This window comes from Oncorhynchus mykiss, chromosome 6 (assembly GCF_013265735.2).
Source record: "Oncorhynchus mykiss isolate Arlee chromosome 6, USDA_OmykA_1.1, whole genome shotgun sequence".
In the NCBI taxonomy this organism is placed as follows: Eukaryota; Metazoa; Chordata; class Actinopteri; order Salmoniformes; family Salmonidae; genus Oncorhynchus; species Oncorhynchus mykiss.
The window spans coordinates 94,471,084-94,486,238 of NC_048570.1; the positions used below are offsets into that span (position 1 = coordinate 94,471,084).

Consider the following 15,155-nt stretch of genomic DNA (forward strand, 5'->3'; position numbering starts at 1 on the left):
TAGGTTTAACTAGGTCCTAGGTTTAACTAGGTTCTAGGTTGAACTAGGTTCTAGGTTCAGCGTTGTCTTACCTTCTCTCCAGGGTTACTGCTGTAGAACATGACACAGGGGTAGAGCTCTGTGGCGTCCGCGTCCAGAACGGGAGCTCATTACTGAAGACAGCAGAACGGGAGCTCATTACTGAAGACTCAGCAGAACGGGAGCTCATTAATGGAAGATGCAGCAGAACGGGAGCTCATTACTGAAGACAGGAGAACGGGAGCTCATTACTGAAGACAGCAGAATGGGAGCTCATTATTGGAGACAGCAGAACGGGAGCTCATTACTGGAGACAGCAGAACGGGAGCTCATTACTGAAGAAAGCAGAACGGGAGCTCATTACTGAAGACAGCAGAACGGGAGCTCATTACTGAAGACAGCAGAACGGGAGCTCATTACTGAAGACAGCAGAACGGGAGCTCATTACTGAAGACTCAGCAGAATGGGAGCTCATTGCTGAAGACTCAGCAGAATGGGAGCTCATTGCTGAAGACAGCAGAACGGGAGCTCATTACTTATTACAATGTGATTTTCTGGAATTTTTTTTCTAATTTTGTCTGTCATAGTTGAAGTGTACCTATGATGAAAATTACAGGCCTCTCTCATCTTTTTAAGTGGGAGAACTTGCACAATTGGTGCCTGACTAAATACTTTTTTGCCCCACTGTATGTATGTATGTATGTATATATATATATATATATATATATATATATATATATACAGTGCCTTGCGAAAGTATTCGGCCCCCTTGAACTTTGCGACCTTTTGCCACATTTCAGGCTTCAAACATAAAGATATAAAACTGTATTTTTTTGTGAAGAATCAACAACAAGTGGGACATAATCATGAAGTGGAACGACATTTATGGGATATTTCCAACTTTTTTAACAAATCAAAAACTGAAAAATTGGGCGTGCAAAATTATTCAGCCCCCTTAAGTTAATACTTTGTAGCGCCACCTTTTGCTGTGATTACAGCTGTAAATCGCTTGGGGTATGTCTCTATCAGTTTTGCACATCGAGAGACTGACATTTTTTCCCATTCCTCCTTGCAAAACAGCTCGAGCTCAGTGAGGTTGGATGGAGAGCATTTGTGAACAGCAGTTTTCAGTTCTTTCCACAGATTCTCGATTGGATTCAGGTCTGGACTTTGACTTGGCCATTCTAACACCTGGATATGTTTATTTTTGAACCATTCCATTGTAGATTTAGCTTTATGTTTTGGATCATTGTCTTGTTGGAAGACAAATCTCCGTCCCAGTCTCAGGTCTTTTGCAGACTCCATCAGGTTTTCTTCCAGAATGGTCCTGTATTTGGCTCCATCCATCTTCCCATCAATTTTAACCATCTTCCCTGTCCCTGCTGAAGAAAAGCAGGCCCAAACCATGATGCTGCCACCACCATGTTTGACAGTGGGGATGGTGTGTTCAGTGTGATGAGCTGTGTTGCTTTTACGCCAAACATAACATTTTGCATTTTTGCCAAAAAGTTCAATTTTGGTTTCATCTGACCAGAGCACCTTTTTCCACATGTTTGGTGTGTCTCCCAGGTGGCTCGTGGCAAACTTTAACCAACACTTTTTATGGATATCTTTAAGAAATGGCTTTCTTCTTGCCACTCTTCCATAAAGGCCAGATTTGTGCAATATACGACTGATTGTTGTCCTATGGACAGAGTCTCCCACCTCAGCTGTAGATCTCTGCAGTTCATCCAGAGTGATCATGGGCCTCTTGGCTGCATCTCTGATCAGTCTTCTCCTTGTATGAGCTGAAAGTTTAGAGGGACGGCCAGGTCTTGGTAGATTTGCAGTGGTCTGATACTCCTTCCATTTCAATATTATCGCTTGCACAGTGCTCCTTGGGATGTTTAAAGCTTGGGAAATCTTTTTGTATCCAAATCCGGCTTTAAACTTCTTCACAACAGTATCTCGGACCTGCCTGGTGTGTTCCTTGTTCTTCATGATGCTCTCTGCGCTTTTAACGGACCTCTGAGACTATCACAGTGCAGGTGCATTTATACGGAGACTTGATTACACACAGGTGGATTGTATTTATCATCATTAGTCATTTAGGTCAACATTGGATCATTCAGAGATCCTCACTGAACTTCTGGAGAGAGTTTGCTGCACTGAAAGTAAAGGGGCTGAATAATTTTGCACGCCCAATTTTTCAGTTTTTGATTTGTTAAAAAAGTTTGAAATATCCAATAAATGTCGTTCCACTTCATGATTGTGTCCCACTTGTTGTTGATTCTTCACAAAATGTTTTTAGTTTTATATCTTTATGTTTGAAGCCTGAAATGTGGCAAAAGGTCGCAAAGTTGAAGGGGGCCGAATACTTTCGCAAGGCCCTGTATATATATATATATATATATATATATATATATATATATATATATATATATATATATATATTAGAATAAAAATATATGGGGGATTGGAAGTGATGCAGACAATTACATTGTAGCTTCCACCAATCTATCTGCAGTATTAAAGCTGATCAAAAACAAACAAACAAAAAATTATACAAAATACAAAGGATTGCTATTCTACAGTAGTTAATTTGAACCGCTGTCAGTCTGCTTTCCTTTGACCCCAGAGGCTGGATGACAAGCAGGACGTATGCTCTTCTGAGGTCTGACACATGCCATTTCCCCTCAAACGTTAGCAACGGGACAGTAGGCGTGTTTACACATGCCATTTACCCTCAAACGTTAGCAACGGGACAGTAGGCGTGTTTACACATGCCATTTCCCCTCAAACGTTAGCAACGGGACAGTAGGTGTGTTTACACATGCCATTTCCCCTCAAACGTTAGCAACGGGACAGTAGGCGTGTTTACACATGCCATTTCCCCTCAAACGTTAGCAACGGGACAGTAGGCGTGTTTACACATGCCATTTCCCCTCAAACGTTAGCAACGGGACAGTAGGTGTGTTTACACATGCCATTTCCCCTCAAACGTTAGCAACGGGACAGTAGGCGTGTTTACACATGCCATTTACCCTCAAACGTTAGCAACGGGACAGTAGGCGTGTTTACACATGCCATTTCCCCTCAAACGTTAGCAACGGGACAGTAGGTGTGTTTACACATGCCATTTCCCCTCAAACGTTAGCAACGGGACAGTAGGCGTGTTTACACATGCCATTTCCCCTCAAACGTTAGCAACGGGACAGTAGGCGTGTTTACACATGCCATTTCCCCTCAAACGTTAGCAACGGGACAGTAGGTGTGTTTACACATGCCATTTCCCCTCAAACGTTAGCAACGGGACAGTAGGCGTGTTTACACATGCCATTTACCCTCAAACGTTAGCAACGGGACAGTAGGTGTGTTTACACATGCCATTTCCCCTCAAACGTTAGCAACGGGACAGTAGGCGTGTTTTCACATGCCACTGGTAGCACACAGAGGATATGTACTGTACCTTCCACTGGTAGCACCCAGAGGAGATGCCGGTAGAGGCCAGTCCATATCCCTTCCCCCCGCTGCCGTGGGTCAGACCCTGGCCATTCTCCACCACACAACACTGAGTCTTCTCCGGGTCAAACGACACCTCCTGGATGGGAAGGTTCTCATCCTCCTCCTCACCCTGGGGACAGACGGATGAATCAGTTAGTCAGATTGCGAGCCAGTTAATTCACAGACAAGAAGACAAAGTAGAATAAAAAAATAATAATAAGAAAAAGTCTGAGAAAAGAAAGAAAGAAGAAGAAGAAGAACGAGAAAGAAAAAGAAGAAAGAAAGAAAAAGAAGAAGAAGAAGAAGAAGAAGAAGAAGAAGAAGGAAGAAAGAAAGAGAAAGAAGAAGAAGAAGAAGAAGAAGAAGAAGAAGAAGAAGGAAGAAAGAAAGAGAAAGAAGAAGAAGAAGAAGAAGAAGAAGGAAGAAAGAAGAAGAAGAAGAAGAAGAAGAAGAAGAAGAAGAAGAAGGAAGAAAGAAAGAGAAAGAAGAAGAAGAAGAAGAAGAAGAAGAAGGAAGAAAGAAAGAGAAAGAAGAAGAAGAAGAAGAAGAAGAAGGAAGAAAGAAAGAGAAAGAAGAAGAAGAAGAAGAAGAAGAAGGAAGAAAGAAAGAGAAAGAAGAAGAAGAAGAAGAAGAAGAAGGAAGAAAGAAAGAGAAAGAAGAAGAAGAAGAAGAAGAAGGAAGAAAGAAAGAGAAAGAAGAAGAAGAAGAAGAAGAAGAAGGAAGAAAGAAAGAGAAAGAAGAAGAAGAAGAAGAAGAAGAAGAAGGAAGAAAGAAAGAGAAAGAAGAAGAAGAAGAAGAAGAAGGAAGAAAGAAAGAGAAAGAAGAAGAAGAAGAAGAAGAAGGAATAAAGAAAGAGAAAGAAGAAGAAGAAGAAGAAGAAGAAGAAAGAAAGAGAAAGAAGAAGAAAGAATAATAACAGTAAGAAGAAGCGATAGAGAGCATTATGAGTAGTCCTGTACCTGTAGTTTCAGCTCCTGCTCTTTCTCCTTCATCTGGATGGTGTGCTTGGCCTGGGCGATGGGAGCTTCCCACATACAGTCAGCCAGCAGGGAGAAGAGACGCTCCACCACCTAGAGGAGGACCACACCTTTTACCAGCTACCTCATCATATCCTCTTATTAGGACCTCACCTTTTTACCAGCTACCTCATCAAATCCTCCTATTAGGACCTCACCTTTTACCAGTTACCTCGTCAAATCCTCTTATTAGGACCTCACCTTTTTACCAGCTACCTCATCAAATCCTCTTATTAGGACCTTTTTACCAGCTACCTCATCAAATCCTCTTATTAGGACCTCAGCTTTTACCAGCTACCTCATCATATCCTCTTATTAGGACCTCACCTTATCATATCCTCTTATTAGGACCTCACCTTTTACCAGCTACCTCATCATATCCTCTTATTAGGACCTCACCTTTTTACCAGCTACCTCATCAAATCCTCCTATTAGGACCTCACCTTTTACCAGTTACCTCGTCAAATCCTCTTATTAGGACCTCACCTTTTTACCAGCTACCTCATCAAATCCTCTTATTAGGACCTTTTTACCAGCTACCTCATCAAATCCTCTTATTAGGACCTCAGCTTTTACCAGCTACCTCATCAAATCCTCTTATTAGGACCTCACCTTTTTACCAGCTACCTCATCATATCCTCCTATTAGGACCTCACCTTTTTACCAGCTACCTCATCATATCCTATTAGGACCTCACCTTTTTACCAGCTACCTCATCAACTCCTCTTATTATGATCTCACCTGTTTACCAGCTACCTCATCATATCCTCTTATTAGGACCTCACCTTTTTACCAGCTACCTCATCAAATCCTCCTATTAGGACCTCACCAGTGGGTCAATTTTGAGAGGCTTCACTCTGCATACAGCTCCAGTACCTGTGTCATCTGGTCGTTCTCTACACTGGCCTCGCAGGCAGGCAGCACAGCCTCCAGAACATGAAGGGCCAGGAGACGAGTTCTCAGGTTGCCCACCAGAGGGACTCCTACAGATCAACAACAATAACACTTGTGTCATTGAAAAGCAAAAAAAAAAAAAAAAAGGAAAAAATCTTTACTCAAATTAGTTGCTAAGCGACATTAAACAAATTCCCAAAAGCCAGGCACTCGTGTGAGTTTGAAAGTTTTATAAAAAGCGTTTAATGAACGGGCTAAGACACGATTCAAATAAACCTTCATCCGTTTTGACCTGACCTTTGACCTTTGACCTGACCTTTGACAGAAATAACATAACGACAGGAAGACACTGGTGAAAATGGAGGCCTTTAATGTAAGTCCTTACCTCTGACCTGACGTCAGTCAGGATGTATACTAAATGGTTGTCTGCGCTGGGGCATATCTAGTCGATGTAAAGAAACACCTAAACTTACAAGTACAGACTGGTGATTTTCATAATGCATTTTAACTGTACAAATACAGTTGATTGGACCGTACCCGAGCAGCATTTCTGCGCAGCGATGTTGAGCAGCACCTCTGTCCACTTTGGAGAAGACATCTTGGATTGGATGGCCTTGGAGGAGACGACTCGCCTCAGGAACACCAGGAAGTCTCCCAGGTGAAGCTCTGCTGTGTGCTGCTTACGCACCAACGCTATGGAACACAACAACAACAACACCATATTACAGAGTGAAGCTCTACAGGGTGCTGTTTCCACTCCAACAACAACAACATATTATAAAGTGAAGCTGAACAGGGTGCTGTTTCCACTCCAACAACAACAACAACAACAACATATTACAGAGTGAAGCTCTACAGGGTGCTGTTTCCACTCCAACAACAACAACATATTATAAAGTGAAGCTGAACAGGGTGCTGTTTCCACTCCAACAACAACAACAACAACAACATGTTACAGAGTGAAGCTCTACAGGGTGCTGTTTCCACTCCAACAACAACAACAACATATTACAGAGTGAAGCTCTACAGGGTGCTGTTTCCACTCCAACAACAACAACATATTATAAAGTGAAGCTGAACAGGGTGCTGTTTCCACTCCAACAACAACAACAACAACAACATGTTACAGAGTGAAGCTCTACAGGGTGCTGTTTCCACTCCACTCCAACACAACAACATATTACAGAGTGAAGCTCTACAGGGTGCTGTTTCCACTCCACTCCAACACAACAACATATTACAGAGTGTAGCTCTACAGGGTGCTGTTTCCACTCCAACACAACAACATATTACAGAGTGAAGCTCTACAGGGTGCTGTTTCCACTCCAACACAACAACACCATGTTACAGAGTGAAGCTCTACAGGGTGCTGTTTCCACTCCAACACAACAACACCATGTTACAGAGTGAAGCTCTACAGGGTGCTGTTTCCACTCCAACACAACAACAACAACATATTACAGAGTGAAGCTCTACAGGGTGCTGTTTCCACTCCAACACAACAACACCATGTTACAGAGTGAAGCTCTACAGGGTGCTGTTTCCACTCCAACACAACAACAACAACATATTACAGAGTGAAGCTCTACAGGGTGCTGTTTCCACTCCAACACAACAGCAACATATTACAGAGTGAAGCTCTACAGGGTGCTGTTTCCACTCCAACACAACAACAACATATTACAGAGTGAAGCTCTACAGGGTGCTGTTTCCACTCCAACACAACAACAACATATTACAGAGTGAAGCTCTACAGGGTGCTGTTTCAAAACAATGACGTCATGTCTGAACACGGCCATCTTTATGCCACTTCACCACTACCATCTGTATTGACAATACTTTAGAAGTTCCCGGAAAAATCTATTTGAAAAAAAAAAACGATCAAGCCAATCAACCGACTCCAGTCAGCCAAATCACTAGTAACCTTTCCATCCCTCTTCCACCCATCCTGGCAGACAATCCTCCTCCTAATGTATTAACTCATCGTTCAAATAGCACTATTACTTGATCCAAAGAGACTTCCTGTCAATGCTGCATGACACACAGTCCTCCTCCCACCTCTGAAGTCTGTCTTCTCTGGGTCGGCTCCATCCTCAGACTTCTTGTCCTGGTTCTCCTGGTTCTTCCCTGGGTCGGCAGTGAGCAGGCTGACTCCTGCCTGGGACAGAAGGTTCTTCAGCTGGCTACACAGCAAGTCCAACAGGGACTGGACCACCTTGGGTCCTAGCTTGTCCGCGTACGTCCTGGAGACACAGAGACACAGAGACAAGTCAGTCACACAGAGACAGAAACATGTATCAACAGTCTTTGTGGCTAGGGTTTCATGGTTGCGCCTCCTACAGGACTAAGAATCATACTCGAAGGACAATCTCAAATTGAAAGTCCCTTTTTTAATCCATGAATAGGCTTGTTCTGGACCCGGGAAACCGGCCCTATAGATAAACCAGAAACGACACATCTGACGACACAAATACGTAACATATATTAACAGTTTTGTTTAGTGCAGAGAGCCGCTGTCTTACCCGGTGCTGATGGCCAGTATCTGCAGTAGTCGTGTGGAGGCTACCTTCAGGGCAGTGCTGAGCTGAGACACCCCTGGTTTCTGTAGCAGCTGGAGTGGTTGTCCCAGCAAGGTTTCTGTGCCACACAGCTGTGACAGCACATTGAGGAGGCCACTGGATATGGCCAGGGACACGTCCACAGACTGGTAACGCACGCTCAGGGCAAACACTGTCACCAGCAGGAGGCGCTGCTGGGCCTCTGGAACGAGGGAAAGGTGGGGGAAAAAGAGGGGGGGTGGGGAGATACCGAGTCAGTTGTCCAACTGAATGAGGTCAACTGAAATGTGTCTTTCCGCATCGGGACGGGGGAGAGAGAGGGAGACGACGGTGAGAGGCAAACGAGGGAAAGGGGAGTTACTCTATAGCGGTGGTCTTCAACTACGTCCTGAAGAACTACTGGCTGCGCAGACTTGCTGTGTTACTGCAGGGCTGGACCGAAAGCCTGCACACACAGTTGTTCTCCAGGACCTGTATAGGAGAACCCTGCTTTGTAATGATGTGATGTTCACCTATGTGATGTTTGTTGGCCTGCAGGGCTCTCTCCAGCGTGACAGACAGCTGCTGGTAGATCTTATGCACGGCTGTCTGGATGTCCATCTGCAGGCTCCGCTTGGCTGTGTTAACACCGTCCTGAACCAACACAACATCATTATGAGACAGACATCCTGTCTTGAACCAACACAACATCATTATGAGACAGACATCCTGTCCTGAACCAACACAACATCATTATGAGACAGACATCCTGTCCTGAAGCAACACAACATCATTATGAGACACACATCCTGTCCTGAACCAACACAACATCATTATGAGACACACATCCTGTCCTGAACCAACACAACATCATTATGAGACAGACATCCTGTCCTGAACCAACACAACATCATTATGAGACAGACATCCTGTCCTGAACCAACACAACATCATTATGAGACAGACAGACAGACAGACAGACACTGGTAACATGTTAATGCAATCGGGTTCGATCCCCCGTACCTGAACACTCTCTCCCTAGTCCCCCCGTACCTGAACACTCTCTCCCTAGTCCCCCGTACCTGAACACTCTCTCCCTAGTCCCCCCGTACCTGAACACTCTCTCCCTAGTCCCCCGTACCTGAACACTCTCTCCCTAGTCCCCCCGTACCTGAACACTCTCTCCCTAGTCCCCCCCGTACCTGAACACTCTCTCCCTAGTCCCCCCGTACCTGAACACTCTCTCCCTAGTCCCCTCGTACCTGAACACTCTCTCCCTAGTCCCCCGTACCTGAACACTCTCTCCCTAGTCCCCCCGTACCTGAACACTCTCTCCCTAGTCCCCTCCGTACCTGAACACTCTCTCCCTAGTCCCCCGTACCTGAACACTCTCTCCCTAGTCCCCCCGTACCTGAACACTCTCTCCCTAGTCCTCCGTACCTGAACACTCTCTCCCTAGTCCCCCCCAGTACCTGAACACTCTCTCCCTAGTCCCCCCCAGTACCTGAACACTCTCTCCCTAGTCCCCTCCGTACCTGAACACTCTCTGCCTAGTCCCCCCCGTACCTGAACACTCTCTCCCTAGTCCCCCCGTACCTGAACACTCTCTCCCTAGTCCCCTCCGGACCTGAACACTCTCTCCCTAGTCCCCCCGTACCTGAACACTCTCTCCCTAGTCCCCCCGTACCTGAACACTCTCTCCCTAGTCCCCTCCGTACCTGAACACTCTCTCCCTAGTCCCCCCCGTACCTGAACACTCTCTCCCTAGTCCCCCCCGTACCTGAACACTCTCTCCCTAGTCCCCCCCGTACCTGAACACTCTCTCCCTAGTCCCCCCCGTACCTGAACACTCTCTCCCTAGTCCCCCCGTACCTGAACACTCTCTCCCTAGTCCCCCCCGTACCTGAACACTCTCTCCCTAGTCCCCCGTACCTGAACACTCTCTCCCTAGTCCCCCGTACCTGAACACTCTCTCCCTAGTCCCCCCGTACCTGAACACTCTCTCCCTAGTCCCCCCGTACCTGAACACTCTCTCCCTAGTCCCCCGTACCTGAACACTCTCTCCCTAGTCCCCCGTACCTGAACACTCTCTCCCTAGTCCCCCGTACCTGAACACTCTCTCCCTAGTCCCCCGTACCTGAACACTCTCTCCCTAGTCCCCAGTACCTGAACACTCTCTCCCTAGTCCCCCCGTACCTGAACACTCTCTCCCTAGTCCCCCCGTACCTGAACACTCTCTCCCTAGTCCCCCCGTACCTGAACACTCTCTCCCTAGTCCCCCCGTACCTGAACACTCTCTCCCTAGTCCCCCCCGTACCTGAACACTCTCTCCCTAGTCCCCCCGTACCTGAACACTCTCTCCCTAGTCCCCCGTACCTGAACACTCTCTCCCTAGTCCCCTCCGGACCTGAACACTCTCTCCCTAGTCCCCCGTACCTGAACACTCTCTCCCTAGTCCCCCCCGTACCTGAACACTCTCTCCCTAGTCCCCCCCCGTACCTGAACACTCTCTCCCTAGTCCCCTCGTACCTGGTAGTGGTGTAGCTGGACATTCTCTCCCTTCAGTCCCCCGGTGCCCACGGTCCCTAGACCGAAACATCCAGCCAGGAACTGTAACCTGACGGAGGTCAGGAGGGAGGAGGACTGGAAGGCAACGCTGGGGCTGGGTCGACCTCCTGGTCCGCTCCCCCCACCTCCTGCAGCCTGGCTACTCTTCTCCTCCATCCCAGAGATCAGCACCACGATCTGGTGTAGAGCCTCCAGACGCAGCTGGAGAAAACATTGACACACATTAGTCCTAGATGACTCGGTACCGGTACCCCCTGTATATGTTGTTGATCCATGACTAGGATGGTTCTCACCTCAGCCCGGTTCTGTTGTTGTTCTATGACCAGGATGGTTCTCACCTCAGCCCTGTTCTGTTGTTGATCTTTTACCAGGATGGTTTTCACCTCAGCTCTGTTCTGTTGTAGATCTATGACCAGGATGGTTCTCACCTCAGCCCTGTTGTTGATCTATGACCAGGATGGTTCTCACCTCAGCCCTGTTGTTGATCTATGACCAGGATGGTTCTCACCTCAGCCCTGTTGTTGATCTATGACCAGGATGGTTCTCACCTCTGTTCTGTTGTTAATCTATGACCAGGATGGTTCTCACCTCAGCCCTGTTCTGTTGTTGATCTATGACCAGGATGGTTCTCACCTCAGCTCTGTTCTGTTGTTGATCTATGACCAGGATGGTTCTCACCTCAGCTCTGTTCTGTTGTTGATCTATGACCAGGATGGTTCTCACCTCAGCCCTGTTGTTGATCTATGACCAGGATGGTTCTCACCTCAGCCCTGTTGTTGATCTATGACCAGGATGGTTCTCACCTCAGCCCTGTTGTTGATCTATGACCAGGATGGTTCTCACCTCAGCCCTGTTCTGTTGTTGATCCATGACCAGGATGGTTCTCACCTCAGCTCTGTTCTGTTGTTGATCTATGACCAGGATGGTTCTCACCTCAGCCCTGTTCTGTTGTTGATCTATGACCAGGATGGGTCTCACCTCAGCCCTGTTGTTGATCTATGACCAGGATGGTTCTCACCTCAGCTCTGTTCTGTTGTTGATCTATGACCAGGATGGTTCTCAGCCCGGTTCTGTTGTTGGTCTATGACCAGGATGGTTCTCACCTCAGCCCTGTTCTGTTGTTGATCTATGACCAGGATGGTTCTCACCTCAGCCCTGTTCTGTTGTTAATCTATGACTAGGATGGTTCTCACCTCAGCTCTGTTCTGTTGTTAATCTATGACCAGGATGGTTCTCATCTCAACCCTGTTCTGTTGTTGATCTATGACCAGGATGGTTCTCACCTCAGCTCTGTTCTGTTGTTGATCTATGACCAGGATGGTTCTCACCTCAGCTCTGTTCTGTTGTTGATCTATGACCAGGATGGTTCTCACCTCAGCTCTGTTCTGTTGTTGATCTATGACAAGGATGGTTCTCACCTCAGCCCGGTTCTGTTGTTGATCTATGACCAGGATGGTTCTCACCTCAGCCCTGTTCTGTTGTTGATCTATGACCAGGATGGTTCTCACCTCAGCCCTGTTCTGTAGTTGATCTATGACCAGGATGGTTCTCACCTCAGCCCTGTTCTGTTGTTGATCTATGACCAGGATGGTTCTCACCTCAGCCCGGTTCTGTTGTTGATCTATGACCAGGATGGTTCTCACCTCAGCCCTGTTCTGTTGTTGATCTATGACCAGGATGGTTCTCACCTCAGCCCGGTTCTGTTGTTGATCTATGACCAGGATGGTTCTCACCTCAGCCCGGTTCTGTTGTTGATCTATGACCAGGATGGTTCTCACCTCAGCCCTGTTGTTGTTGATCTATGACCAGGATGGTTCTCACCTCAGCCCTGTTGTTGTTGATCTATGACCAGGATGGTTCTCACCTCAGCCCTGTTCTGTTGTTGATCTATGACCAGGATGGTTCTCACCTCAGCCCTGTTCTGTTGTTGATCCATGACCAGGATGGTTCTCACCTCAGCCCGGTTCTGTTGTTAATCTATGACCAGGATGGTTCTCACCTCAGCCCTGTTCTGTTGTTGATCTATGACCAGGATGGTTCTCACCTCAGCTCTGTTCTGTTGTTGATCTATGACCAGGATGGTTCTCACCTCAGCCCTGTTCTGTTGTTGATCTATGACCAGGATGGTTCTCACCTCAGCTCTGTTCTGTTGTTGATCTATGACCAGGATGGTTCTCACCTCAGCCCTGTTCTGTCGTTGATCTATGACCAGGATGGTTCTCACCTCTGTTCTGTTGTTGGTCTATGACCAGGATGGTTCTCACCTCAGCCCTGTTCTGTTGTTGATCTATGACCAGGATGGTTTTCACCTCAGCCCGGTTCTGTTGTTGATCTATGACCAGGATGGTTCTCACCTCAGCCCTGTTCTGTTGTTGATCTATGACCAGGATGGTTCTCACCTCAGCTCTGTTCTGTTGTTGATCTATGACCAGGATGGTTCTCACCTCAGCTCTGTTCTGTTGTTGCTCCATAGCCAGCATGGTTCCTTGTGGACTAGTAGACATGCTCTCCTCAGGCTCTTTAAAGGCGGGGGTGTTTCCCACGTCTCCACTGATGAAGCTGACGATGTTCTCTATGAGGGCGTGAACCCCCAGCGAGCGGCTCAGGTCCAGGTCCGACTCCTCATAGGATTGGTAGAGGGGAGAACCATACAGCTGGTCCCTACTGTGTTTCACCCTGAACCATGAGTCAGCCAGGGAGTCTGGAGAACTGTGGAGTAGACCTGAGGTAGGAGAGAGGAAAGAGAGAGGGGGAGAGATAGAGGGGGAGGGAGAGAGGGGGAGAGAGGGACAGAGAGAGAGAGAGAGGGAGAGAGAGAGAAACAGAGAGAGACACAGAGAGAGAGTGACAGAGAGAGTGAGAGAGAGAGACAGAGAGAGCGAGAGAGACAGAGAGAGCGAGAGAGAGAGACAGAGAGAGAGAGACAGAGACAGAGAGAGAGAGACAGAGACAGAGAGAGAGAGACAGAGAGAGAAACAGAGAGAGTGACAGATAGAGTGACAGAGAGAGAGAGAGAGAGAGAGAGAGAGAGAGCGAGAGAGACAGAGGGAGAGAGAGAGAGACAGAGAGAGAGAGACAGAGACAGAGACAGAGAGAGAGAGACAGAGACAGAGAGACAGAGAGAGAGAGACAGAGAGAGAAACAGAGAGAGTGACAGAGAGAGAGAGAGAGAGAGGGAGAGAGAGAGAGAGAGACAGAGAGAGCGAGAGAGAGAGACAGAGAGAGAGAGAGAGAGAGGCCAGATAGCTTTTCAGAAAGATCCTCTACAGGTGGATGAGATAACATCCACTCCACACAAAGTGCACCACTGTAAGGCCTTATTGGGCGTTTATGTTAGCAGATGGAAGCTAGCTGCGATAAGACTACTTGTGTGTCCATTCACATTCAATCCACGTCTCTCTGCTTGGCTTCGTTCCACGGCTGCTTTCTCATACTCCATGCCATCAGCCTTGATCAGCCATTCAAATATAACATGTGCATGTTGTTCCCCTTCCCCCCCCTGATCAGATGACGACGAGGGATGCTGCAGGGGAAACTGAGATGATGAGCAGAGGCCAAGACCAAAAAAAAAAAAAAGAGGCTTTTGTCTGAAATGGTTCTTAACCCGGTGTGTTTGTGCCGTCTTACCCAAAAACCAACTGACAAGCAAGAGAGGTACGGTCAAGAGGAACACACAGACACATCTGTCACATCTGAGCCAGACGAGCTACCTCGTCGATTCAAGTTAGGAGAAACACGATGAACCCGAGCTCTACTAAAAACGCCAGCCGTATTACTGAACCCTTCCAACTGGGAATGAATGGACGTTACAGCCATGGAGAGTTGGAGCCGGCTAGAGGAAACAGGAAGAGGTGGAAACATGCCGTGGTGTACTTGCGTGGAGCTCCTCTTGTTTTTGGGGCTCAACTGTCTCAAGAGGAGCAAATACGCTTCAGAAAATCAGAAGACAAGGAGAACACTTTTACACCGAAGCAGAGGGCTGTCACGTAGCAGTAGTGGTTAGTAGCATCTAATGGACTTTACTGATTGTACAGACATTAGTCCTTTACCTCTCTTTTTCTGAGAAAATGCCAGGTCTAGATCAACGTTCCTCCTGCCACTCTGAAACAGAGGAAAATAAAAACACGTCAGTTACATTTTAATAAATCATTATTACAATAAACATCAGGAGAACGTCTTAGTGGGAACTTTGTTTAAAACAGAACATGTCTTTACGCTGAGAGAGGGGGGAGACACAGAGAGACACAGAGAGAGAGGGGGGTGACAGAGAGACACAGAGAGAGAGGGGGGAGACAGAGAGACACAGAGAGAGAGGGGGGAGACACAGAGAGACACAGAGAGACACACAGAGAGAGGGGGAGACACAGAGAGACACAGAGAGAGAGGGGGGAGACACAGAGAGACACAGAGAGAGAGGGGGGAGACACAGAGAGAGAGAAGGGGGGAGACAGAGACACAGAGGGAGAGGGGGGAGACACAGAGAGACACACAGAGAGAGGGGGAGACACAGAGAGACACAGAGAGAGAGGGGGGAGACACAGAGAGACACAGAGAGAGGAGGGAGACACAGAGAGACACAGAGAGAGAGGGGGGAGACACAGAGAGAGAGAAGGGGGGAGACACAGAGACACAGATGGAG

General features: G+C 47.3%; 1 protein-coding gene across 1 annotated transcript in view; it reads right to left on the reverse strand.

Annotated features, from left to right (window-relative positions):
- LOC110525058 (probable E3 ubiquitin-protein ligase HERC1) overlaps positions 1-15,155 on the reverse strand; it is a 241,985-nt gene that overhangs the window by 146,231 nt on the left and 80,599 nt on the right. The window contains exons 27-36 of the mRNA XM_036981638.1: positions 14,566-14,617; positions 12,961-13,238; positions 10,478-10,717; positions 8,482-8,602; positions 7,934-8,171; positions 7,470-7,654; positions 5,949-6,104; positions 5,394-5,500; positions 4,461-4,571; positions 3,467-3,631 (exon numbers count right to left, since the gene is read on the reverse strand). Of these exons, the coding sequence (XP_036837533.1) occupies positions 3,467-3,631; positions 4,461-4,571; positions 5,394-5,500; positions 5,949-6,104; positions 7,470-7,654; positions 7,934-8,171; positions 8,482-8,602; positions 10,478-10,717; positions 12,961-13,238; positions 14,566-14,617 (1,653 nt within the window). The remainder of the gene's footprint in view (positions 1-3,466; positions 3,632-4,460; positions 4,572-5,393; positions 5,501-5,948; positions 6,105-7,469; positions 7,655-7,933; positions 8,172-8,481; positions 8,603-10,477; positions 10,718-12,960; positions 13,239-14,565; positions 14,618-15,155) is intronic.